Source organism: Microcaecilia unicolor, chromosome 2 (genome assembly GCF_901765095.1).
Source record: "Microcaecilia unicolor chromosome 2, aMicUni1.1, whole genome shotgun sequence".
Lineage (NCBI taxonomy): Eukaryota > Metazoa > Chordata > Amphibia > Gymnophiona > Siphonopidae > Microcaecilia > Microcaecilia unicolor.
Genome location: NC_044032.1, coordinates 442502895 through 442515271, shown reverse-complemented (window position 1 = coordinate 442515271; position 12377 = coordinate 442502895). Strand labels below are relative to the sequence as shown.

The window sequence follows — 12377 nt, the reverse complement described above, 5'->3', positions numbered from 1 at the left end:
CCCCCCCCCAACGACCCAGTTCATTTCTATGGGAGAAGCAGCTCTAGCTTTTGCAGCATTGAAACTTAGATGAAGTGAAACAGAGCAGTTACAAAATTGCACCTTTCAGACTGCCTCCTCCCGGTTTCTACTTTCTCGGTCACAGAAACAGATAAAGCCAATACAGATCCACATACACACAAACCCACCCACAGAGACACACACCCAGATACGCATACATAGATCCTTCACATAGACACATAAATAACCCCCTCCTACTCACAAATCATCCAGAAATACACACACACAAATACACACAAACCCATTACAGACATACCCATAACCAACAACAAAAACTAACAAACAAACACGCTCACATACATACATACATACCCACACATACATATACAAATACACAGACAAACCCACACATGCATACACACACACACACATGCACAGAAACATATGCGCACACAAATAGAGGGGTTAGAAAGAATTCCATGAGCCATGCATGCTCTGCATGCGTTCCCCATTTGTTATTCTTTCCAATGGATGTTGGAAAGAAATTATACATAGGTGGCCAACAATGTCTATCTAATAGTAACATAGTAAATGACGGCAGATAAAGACCTGTACGGTCCATCCAGTCTGTCCAACAAGATAAACTTATTTACATGGTATGTGATACTTTATATGTATACCTGAGTTTGATTTGTCATTGCCTTTCTCAGGGCACAGACCGTAGAAGTCTACCCAGCACTGTTCTTGTACTAAGTTCTGAAGCCAACATTGAAGCCCCTTAAAATTTACACTTCAACCCATCCCTATCTATTCAGTCACAATCAGGGCAGAGAAGTCTGTCCAGCTCTCATTTTGTTTCCCAATTACCAGTGTCGCCACCCAATCTCCGCTAAGATTCCGCGGAACCATTCCTTCTATACAGGATTCCTTTGTGTTTATCCCATGCATGCTTGAATTCCATTACCGTTTTCATCTCCACCACCTCCCGCGGGAGGGCATTCCACATATCCACCACCCTCTCCGTGAAAAAATACTTCCTGACATTACTCCTGAGTCTGCCCCCCTTCAACCTCAATTCATGTCCTCTAGTTCTACCGCCTTCCCATCTCCGAAAAAGGTTCATTTGTAGATTAATACCTTTCAAATATTTGAACGTCTGTATCATGTCACCCCTGTTTCTCCTTTCCTCTAAGGTATACATGTTCTCTTCTCCTTTCTCCAATATATATGAAAAATGTCTTGTCACCTCTCTTTACATCTTTAGCCATTTTTTTCTGCTCGCACTTTCGCTAGCCGTATTTCCCTCTTCGCTTCTTTGAGTTTAATCTGATAATCTTTTCTGTGATCCTCTCGTTGTGTTCTTTTGTATTTCTTGAACAAAGCCTCTTTTGCTCTTATTTTTTCAGCTACTTCTTTGGAGAACCATATAGGCTTCCTGCTTTTCTTGTTTTTGTTTACTTTCCTCACAAAAAGATCAGTCACCATATTTATAGCAGCCTTTAGCTTGGACCACTGTTTTTCCACATCTTCTGCGCCTTCCCACGCCAACAGCTCCTTCTTCAGCTATTCCCCTATTTTATCAAAATCAGTATGTCTGAAATCCAGTACTTTGAGTTTTGTGTGTCCGCACTCTGCTTTCACTCTTATTTCAAACCATACGGTGTGATGATCACTATTACATAGGTGGGCACCCACCCGGATATCGGAAACACTACCCCCATTTGTGAGCACTAGATCCAGCATCGACCCTTCCCTCATGGGTTCCGTCACCATTTCTCTGAGCAAGGCACTTTCACAGGCATCTACAATCTCCCTACTTCTTTCTGATTCCGCAGACGGGATGTTCCAATCCACTTCAGACTGGACTGGAGGTTCCAGAGAAATATATTCCACAGAAAATGGCCTTCTACACTTTTGCTTTCTTCATTTCTTCAGACTTCCTGGTCATTTCTAAATGTCTGTTTTTCTTTCTTGTTCTCTTCCCAGCTTTCAATTGGTTTTTATTTTCCTCTCTCTCTCCCCCCTTAGCTTCTTGCTGTATCTATGATCAGAAATAGCTTTAGCTATTTCCTTTTATGCAGAGGGAAAAGCAGAGCCTTGCAGCAGGTGAAAGGGAGTGATTAAATCTCTGGGATTCTGCTGAGCAGCAGCTCCAGTGTTTTCGTCTGAATTTCAAATGAGATAGCAAAAGCTGGATTCACTTTCAAAAGGATTACCATCACCCCTGTCCCCTGCCCACATGCTTTTAGGAAAAGGGAACTTGATATATTGCCTTTCTATGTTTTTTTGCAACTACATTCAAAGCAGTTTACAAAGTATATTCAAGTACTTATTTGTACCAGGGGCAATGGAGGTTTAAGTGACTTGCCCAGAGTCACAAGCAGCAGCAGTGGGAATTGAACTCAGCTTGCCAGGATCAAAGTCCACAACACTAACCACTAGGCTACTCCTCTGAATCATTAGCAGGGTCAATAGCTATTTAGCCACCTACCAAGTGTAACAAATCAAATCAAACAGAAACCCACAGTCTTCTCTGACAGCCTGATGCTCAGAACTCCTGCAGTAAAGCCAACAGCGCAGAAAACTAGCTTGCCAATGCTCAACGGACATGGTATTCAAATTATATGCACGCTGTTAAAGTGAAAGCAAGAGTTTAATGGTAAGTTCAGCTCTTGTGCACTTGTGCCAGACAAACCCAAAAGCGAAGCACACATTAGCACCTGTTTTCTGTGCCTTTAAATATAAGCTTTTTTGTTACTTGGAAGGCTTATATTTAAGTGCAGGAAACAGGTGCCAATGTGTGCTTTAATTTTCGGTTTGCTTGGACTCGCATACATTTATTTCTTAGTACCGGCACTTACTAGGGTTACCATATGTACGGTTTTACCCAGACATGTCCTCTTTTTAAGGACATGGCTGGGCAACCAGGCGGGTTTTGCCAGCCTGCACATTTGTCCGGATTTCCGGACAAACGGGCAGGCTGGCGGGGTGGGGGGGCTAATGGTGTCCTATTCCCTCCCCTTACCTTACTCTACTGCCCTGGTGGTCTAGTGACCTCTTCGGGGCAGGAAAGAGCCCCCTGAAACGCTGCCCTGCATTCTCTTCCTTCAATGCTGACGGTCCCAGCGCCGATTCAAAATGGCCCCCGAGAGTTGAAGCCTTGCGTTTTGTCATCTGTAAACCATACAGAGTTGCAGAAGTCCCAGAGGCTCAGGTATGTTTGGTTTACAGATTAAGAAACGCTAGAGCACTGACTTTTTAATAGGTCAATAATCATTACTGGGAGCCCAATGGTGGGCTACTTCATGTTTCTAATTCATATTCCAGAAGAGCTGTCTGGTAAGGTTTTCTCTTTGTGGATAATACCAAAATCTGCAATAGGGTAGATACTCCTTATAGTGTGGATAATATGAGGAAGGAGGACCTAGCAAAGTTTGAAGAATGATCCAGAATTTGGCAGCTAAAATTCAATGCTAAAAAATGTAGGGTCAAGCATTTGGACTGCAAAAACCCAAGAGAGAGGTACAGTTTAGGGGGTGGAACAGTTTCTGTGCATGAAAGAGGAGCTGGACTTGGGTATGATTGTATGTGATGATCTTAAAGGGAATGGCAAAAGCTAGAAGAATGCTTGGGTGCCTAGGGAGAAGAATGGTCAGCAGGAAAAAGGAGGTGATAATTCCTCTGTATAAGTCTCTGGTGAGACTCCATTTTGAATATTGTGTAAAATCAGGATGGAATCGGTCCATAGGGCTGCCACTAAAAAGCCCAGTGGTCTTCATCATAAAGCATATGAAACAAACTTAAAGATCTCAATATGCATTCTTTGGAAGAAAAGAGGAAGATGGTGGGTATGATAGAGATGTTTAAATACTTCAATGGCATAAATGCACAGGAAGCAAGTCTCTTTCATTAAAAGGAAGCTCTGGAATGAGGGGGTGTAGGATGAAGATGAAAAGAGATAGACTCAGGAGTAAGCTGAAGAAATACTTCTTCATGGAAAGGGTGGGTTATTCCTGGAACAGCCTTCCAATGGAGGTGGTAGAGATGAAAACTCTATATGAGCTCAAGAAAGCTTGGGACAAGTACATAGGATTCTAAGGGAGTGAAATGGAGAGTAGATGGCATGAATGGGCAGTCTGAATAGGCCACCATATGGTCTTTATCTGCCTTCATTTTTCTCTGTTTCTATGTAATTCCAACTGTGCTGGAAGCCTAAAGGAGCAGGAGCAAACAGCTGGGCCAAAATAAGAAAAAGCTTTGGCCTGTTTTCATGTACATGGGAGACCTTGACAATACCTGACCTATAAATGTAAAAGGATGTGGGAGACAAAAGGAAATGCATGAACATAAGAACATAAGCATTGTCATGCTCGGACAGACTGAAGGTCCATCAAGCCCAGTATCCTGTTTCCAACAGTGGCCAATCCAGTTCACAAGTACCTGGCAAGATCCCAAAACAGTAAATACATTTTATGCTGCTTATCCTAGAAATGAGTGGATTTTCCCAAGTCGATCTTAATACTGGCTTATGGACCTTTAGGAAGATATCCAAACCTTTTTTATGGCAGTGAATTCCAGAGTTTAGCTAGACGCTGAGTGAAGAAATATTTTCTCCAATTTGTTTTAAATGTGCTACTTTGTAGCTTCATTATGTGCCCCCTAGTCCTAGCGTTTTTGGAAACAGTAAACAAGCAATTCATGTCTACATGAATCATTATGATGATGTTATAAGGAGAGCTGAATGGGCAGGAGAATTATATGAAACTATGTTATGAACATTGGAAAATTGAACCCAACAAAGGCATCCTGTGGTCTACAAAAAATAAATATCCAATGAAATTAAGTGTATTAAAAATATTTTATCAATTCATTTTATTGAATATTTTTTTTAAATATAGCATTCACAAATATTGGGTCCTCTTATATACATTATTTTAAATTGAATTATTGAAAAATATAAAAGCTGGTGTCTCCATCCTTTCCTCCTATTCCCTCCTGTCTACTTATATGCATCTGTGGCTTTCTATATACATATTTCCAACAAGGAGATTCTCTTTCACAGCAAAGTGCAGGAAGTCCTCCACAGTGTAAGCAGCAGCGTGAGATTTCACGTTTGTGAGCAGGGGTGTGTGCACCCGTGAAGACTGTCCGTGGTGGGTAGCAAATGTCACAAAAACCAGAAGCACTTCCTCTTGGACTTTTTAGAGTCCAGCCTGGCTGGTTGGTTTGGCACTGGAGATGGCTCCTGGTTGCTTGGAGTAGCGGGTTGTGGTGAACTCTGCTCAGAATCTGCCTGGAGAATGCTTAGGACCCGCTGGAAGCGTCCTTCCTGCTGCCGGAAATCATGCTCCACACTGCAGAGAGAGCAGAGAGGTGGAGGTTAGAAAAAAAAATAAAACAAGAAGAAGAAAGGAGAGCTGGTGACTCAGAATCTGCAGGGCAGAGTGCTTTATTTTCCAAACCCTTTCGCTTGTGCTACAGCAAAGTATTTTGGCTATGCAGTTTAGAAATGAAAACCAGAAACTGCTCTTAAGCAGGCAAAAATTATCTGAGTTGGTTCTTTTTAAATAGGCCCATTCTAAGCTCTCAAATTACACAGAGGCAAAAGATGCATGTTCATCATTTACTGAATTTGCAAAACTTTCATATGCACAACTTAGATCACAGAACAGGCGGAACTGAGGAAAGGCTGAGCCAACTACTGGAGCCAGTGGAACTCTGTAAAGGAACAAGAATCCACATTTCTTAGTGAAAAATACACATCCACGGCCAGCATCTCCCATGTTTATTCTTGCTCTTAAGTTTCAAGTTTATTCAGGACTTACTATCCTGCCCATCAAAAAAGCATGTCTAGGCAGCTTACAATCTAAAAATTATAGGAAAGAAATACAATAATAAAAAACATGAGAGAGAAAGGGTGAGAAACTACAATTTTAACAGGATGGAAGAAGAGGGAATAGATAAAGAAAGGGTTAATCTAGCCTGTCGGGTCTAACAAGCTTAACTTGCATGGATTGCAATGGAGAGACTAGGGATATGCATCAGAAAAGAGAAATGTTTTAATTCTGTTTTAAAGTTGCAAATATTTGTCGGATTCCTTTTCCTTTCTACAGTCAGAGTGAACAGAGTTCTGTTGCTCTGCTATCATTTAGGTGAGAGCTTCCCAAACTGTGGGCGGGGACCTCAAATGGGATCACAAGACCTTAGTTTGGGGTCATGAACGAAGTGGGCTCTCCTGAGGTGCACATTATTCTGCACCTCCAGGGGGGTCACACAACTTTATTTGGCCTCAATCATGGAGTCACAGCCACAAAATGATTGGGAAGCACTGATTTCGGTATTTATTCACACATACATACAACACACATTCCAGGGGTGTAGTCTGTTTTCTGTGCAATAATGATAGTTAAGTAACACAAACACAGCATTAACACTGTCTTCACATTGCAAACAATTACATGAAAGGCCTAAGTAATATGCACTAAACTGATCACAGTGAGAAGAGAAACTTATTTTTCCCATGTCAGGTCTTGGCGAGTTAAGACTGAACAAAACTACGGATGTTTAGGCAACATCCTTAAGATATTTGGAGAAAAGCAATAAAAGAATTAAATTAGCACAAAACAAGCATTCAACACACAAATTCTCCCTTAGCTATTATGTAATTGGTGCTTGGCAAATTCTAGTTTCCATTTCTGGCTGAAACATATTGCTTGAAGTGAGAAAAGAAACAGGATGAAGTCATAGCTCATCAGCCCAGCCCAGACTGCAGTAGCTTTTACTATTCCAGCTGCAAGACCTCACACACATATCTGCTGGAACATCTCAATCCTGCCTTCCGGCACCCTAGCAAAAGTCCAAAGGGAATAAAACACTGTAATGTTATTTAACAACTCTTTATGTACCCTTCTACATCTTTCTTCTGTAGCTAAGCTCTACTCCTTTAGCTTTTCTCATCTCTTTACCTTTTTGTGCTTTATAGAACAAAACTTTAGTGCTTAAACCAAGAATTGTCTGGCTACCCGAGGCACCTTTTTACTAAGCCGCATAAGCGTATACATGTGCCCAACCATGCCAAAATAGAGTTACCGCCCGGCTACCAAATGACTCTTGCGGTAATTTTCGATACGCGTGTCCAAAAAATTATTTTTAGATGTGTGTATTGGGCGCACCACAAGTGGCATTCGACGCGCCTAGGTCATTACCGCCGAGTTACCGCGTGAGACTTTACCGCTAGGTCAATGGCTGGCGGTAAGGTCTCAGACTCAAAATAGATGTGTGGCAATTTTCATTTTGCCACACGTCCATTTTTGGCAAAAATTTTAAAAAGGCATTTTTTGCAGGTGTGCTGAAGAACGATTCTGCGCGTGCTCAAATCACGCGTCTACACTACCGCAGGCCATTTTTCAGCACACCTTAGTAAAAGGACCCCTCACTTATTTGGATTTTGCTCACACCTTTTTAGTAGTAGGTCAAGGTGAGTCACATTCAGGTACACTGGGTATTTCCCTGTCTCTGCAGGGCTCATAATCTAAGTTTATACCTGAGATAATGGAGGGTTAAGCGATTTGCCCAAGATCATAAGGAGCAGTAGTGGGATTTGACCTGGCCACCTCTAGATGTCAAGACCAATGTTCTAACCACTAGGCCACTCCTCCACTTTGTAAGTGTGGGGGATGGGATACTTAGCTCCCTAGTCTGACAAGTTCCTCTTACAATTCCTCATAATCTTCCTGTCTTTCAATTACTTTGAATAAGTTTGTGCAGTCATCTGCAGATCTGATGTCTTCACGAGCTCCCCCCTCTTCCAAATCATTAATGAATATGTTAAACAACACTGGTCTCAGAACAGACTTTAGGGGCCCTCCTGTATTTATCTCTCTCTGTTAGGGAAAGCCACTATTTATCTATACAGTGGAGCTTTGTAGTACTGAGAATATGTGCTCCGACAAGGGAAGCAGAAGTGAATTCCATTCCATTCCGATGCTTATATACTGCTTAAATCAACCAAGGAATCAAAGCAGTTTACTGAAAGATATATAAGTAGAGAGGTGTGGTAGCTGTGTTAGTCCACTCTTAAAGGTTATCAATAGAAATCAAACAAAATAAAACATGGAAAAGAAAATAAGATGATACCTTTTTTATTGGACATAACTTAATACATTTCTTGATTAGCTTTCGAAGGTTATATTAAATTAATAAAAACATTTTCTTAATTCCTATCAAACAAATAGGACTTCAAAGCCTTCCTAAACGTTAAATAATTTGGAATTGTTTGAATAAAGATAGGAATAATATTGCAAATCTTATAAGATTGATAAGCAAAAGAACTATTGTGTATATTTTTATATCACACATTTTTGACAGAAGGAAAACCTAATCTTAAAAAAGAGGTAGAGTGAACTGTCGTTCTATTAGAGGGGGTAAGTTAATAATATTGAGGACACTGTTCTCGTGCTTGGCTTAGCAAGATGATACTACACTGGGCCTTGATGTTTCAGTTTTCTAGTAAAGGTATTTTGCATCATTGTACTTTATCATGATTTTGGATAGCACAATTTTTGTATGAACTTCACCTTCTAGACGGTTGTTATTATATATTGACATTTATATCTGGCCCTGGTGTTTTTGTTTGTTTAACATATTTATTTGTCTATAGATTTTTTTATTTAAAATCCCACCACTAAAGTAAGGCTGAATGCTCAAGTTCAACTAAAGTATACATATACATATAAATAATTATAAGCACTGGATCTGATATATGACTCAGGGTTGTGGACTATGAAAGAGTGATGGATGCACAGAAGAAGCTCCCTGTGGAAGTAGCCAGAGCAAAAGTGATAACATAATTTTAGATATAATAGGATGAGCACAGGGGATCTTTAGCTGAGGGGAAGGTGGGATAAAACTAGAGAGTAAGTAGAATTTGTGATGTTGTAGCTACTAAGGAAATGGGCAGACTGGATGCACATGTCAGTGTTCATCTGCTCTTATGTTGTCTTTCTATCAAACAGAAGGTTTCACAGGCTTGGAGAGAGTTGAAAGATATGAAGAGGGAATAATTGTCCTGTGCATTAATCCATCATCTGTAAGGTAAAGATAAACAATAGGCAGACAGGCAGGAGTAAGCAGTAAGACAGGGATGCAGTCTCATCTCCAGCATCCTCTTTAACATTTACATTAATCAGTGTTAGGCAGTAATATATTACTAGGTATTAGTAGGTAATATATTACTTTTAAAAGTAATGAGTAACTGTAATGATTACTTTTGTGCAAATATAATAAAATAACTGTAATATATTATATTTTTCAGTAATGAGTAATGTAGGAGAAAATTCTATAAATAACACCAAAAAATCAGTGCCGAAAAAATAACCCGCTAAGTGCTGGTCTATAGATAGTGCTGAAAGTTAGGCATCATTTATAGAATAGGCTTGGGGCTACATTCTATATATGGCACCAAAACAATCGATGCAAAAAAAAAAAAGCATTATTCTCTAAGCCACACTTAAAGTTAGGCACAGTTTATAGAATACTCCCAGGAATCATGCCTACCTTTAGGCGTGGCCCAGGGGCGTAGCCAGACTTTGGCGGGAGGGGGTCCAGAGCCCGAGGTGAGGGGGCACATTTTAGCCCCCCCCCCGGCGCCGCCAACCCCCCTGCCATCGCTGAACCCCCCCGTCACCAACTTTGACCCCCCCCTGCCATTGCCGAACTGAACCCCCCACCATCAACTTTGACCCCCCCCCCGCCTTGCGCGGGATTGGGAAGAAGAGGACCTCGGCTCGGCTGATGGGGGTTGGGGTCTCCCGCCAGCAAAGGTAAACGACGGTGGGTTGGCGGCGGGAGGGGGGGTCGAGAAGGTCATCGGCAGGGGGGTCCAGGGGCAAATCTACAGTGGCCCAGGCCCCCGTGGCCCCATACTGGCTACGCCCCTGGCGTGGCCATTTGCATCCACTGAATGTTGTGCAAATGTCTGTACCTAAATTAGGTATGTATCTCCGTTATTCTGTAACAACTTGCATTCATTTTAGGAATGCCCCCCTTTTGCCCATGCCTCTCCTATTTCTACGCCCCCTTTTTCAGATCACATTAAATCTATTTAGTGCCAATAATTGCTTGTTAAAAAGTCAATTATTGGCACAAATTAGCTCATTACTCAATTAAATTGCATGTGCAAATTGGACATGTGCCCAAATTTGTGCATGTAGTTTTTGGCAACTTTTAGTGTCCTAGTTAAGCCAATTATTTTTATTTATTTATTTATTTATTTATTTTAATTTATTTCTTGGGATTTATTAACCACCTTTATGAAGAGATTCACCCAAGGGGGTGTACAGCAGGTATAGTTTAACATAAAACTTACAATTTTATTAACAGCATAACAATAGTAAAATGCCCAAGTATAAACATAACTACAATAAGGGGTCCTTTTACAAAGGCACTCTAGTGTTTTTAGCATGTGCGTTAAATGTGCATGTGCTAAATTTAACTATATTCCTATGGACGTCTCTAGCGTTTAGCACGTGCTAATCATTAGAATGTGCTAAACACGCTAGCACGCCTTTGTAAAAGACCCCCTCAATGAGGTAAACTTGAAAACAGCAAATTGAAACCAATAATAGGACTACTATGAAACAGGATCAAAAATATACACATTTAATAGCACAGAAATTCAAATAAGAGATATAATACAATGTCAGCATAATACTAATGAAATATCTAATAAGCACACATTAGAACATTCAAAAATAACATAGATATGATGCTCATGTTTTTCCACAATACAGCTTATCATATAGCTGAGGGACTAAGTGCAGATATATAGATGGGGACAAGATGCATGTTACAGAATCAGTTGGGATAAACAGATGGGTGGCGAAACACCAGGCACGTATTGGGATTTATTAACCAGCTGCATGAAGCGATTCATCCAAGGAAGTTTCACATAAAACTTATAATTTTGTAAAAATAACAATGACCAAATATAAACATAAATACCATAAATGAGATAAACTTAGAGACAGCAAATTAAAACCTAATAATAGGACTATCATGAAAAAGTATCAAAAATATACACATTTAACAGCACTGCAGAGCATCATATAACAGAAATATGATAAATGTCAGTAAAATACAAACAATACCATAATAGACAGCATGGAAGAGCATTCCCAAATAACATAGATATAATATGATGTCAGCATAACACCAATGAAGCACATAATAAGCATACATTAGAACATTCAACATTGGTATGATGCTAATGCTTGTCCTATAATACAATACAAGTGCAGATACATAGATGGGGACAAGATGGGTGGTACAAAGTCAGTTAGGATAAATAGATGGGTGGCTAAACTCAAGGCAAGTTCTTTGTACAGTTAAACAAGATACGAGGAGCTGGTCTAAGTTACAGGGAGGCATATTTTCAAAGCACTTAGGTTTCTATGGAACTTTGGGAGGCTAAGTGCTTTGAAAATATGCCTAAGGGTGTGCAGCAAGATAGTCCAGGTGCACAGGGCCTGATTAAAGTCAACTGATGCCCACAACACAGCCCAACAATGGTGCCCCTCGGCCCTTCCATTGCTTAACTGACAAGATATTAAAAGACTCAAAAATGCTGAGAAACATCATTATTGTATGAAACAAAACATCATATAATGATGAGAAAAAAACTAAAAGTTGGATAATGGGTGTGGTAAACGGCAGTGAAAGAGTTAAGGGCATGATGGCTAGGGGGAAAACCTCTGTGGTGCCCCTTTCTCTTGGTGCCCTAAGCACACGCTTCTTTTGCTTAATGGTTAATCCAGGTCTGCAGGTGCAGAATGAGCGTATATTCAGTCACCATCCCCCCCCCCCCCCCCCCCGGATTCTATATAGCGCGACTTAAGTTGCATACTCATATCCGGTCGTATTCTGGATCTGAACGCACAACTTAATTAGTTAGCAAGCCAATCAGTGCTATTTGCCAATTAACAAGCAATTATTGACACTAATTGACTTTAATTAGAATTTATGCACAGAACTGTCTAAGTGTATTCTGTGACGTGATGCGCGTACAAGGTGGCGTGGAATGGGCGGGTTGTGAGCATTTCTAAAATCTACGTGTATTGTTATAGAATATACCCAGTCTGCGCCTAATTTAGGCATTGACATTTCCACCAAGCTTTACTTGGCATAACTGCCCCCAACTAAATTTTTAGTTGCACAGACAGGCGCTCGGCGTATTCTATAAACTGTGCAGAAATTTAGGCCTATTCTAAAAAGTGCGCCTAAATTTAGACATACTTTATAGAATATGGCTAGGCACATTTTTTTCAGCACCAATTTTTTAGGCATGATATATAGAATCTACTTCCATATATATTAAAGGC

At 40.5% G+C, this 12377-nt stretch overlaps 2 protein-coding genes across 2 annotated transcripts in view; one reads left to right on the top strand and one right to left on the bottom strand.

Moving 5' to 3' along the window:
• LOC115461208 (dedicator of cytokinesis protein 2-like) overlaps positions 1–12377 on the top strand; it is a 1592043-nt gene that overhangs the window by 552768 nt on the left and 1026898 nt on the right.
• The window catches only part of LOC115461207, a 431974-nt gene continuing 424520 nt past the window's right edge, over positions 4924–12377 (bottom strand). Inside the window, exon 4 of the mRNA XM_030190874.1 lies at positions 4924–5354. Within this exon, the coding sequence (XP_030046734.1) occupies positions 5168–5354 (187 nt within the window). The 3' untranslated portion in view covers positions 4924–5167. The remainder of the gene's footprint in view (positions 5355–12377) is intronic.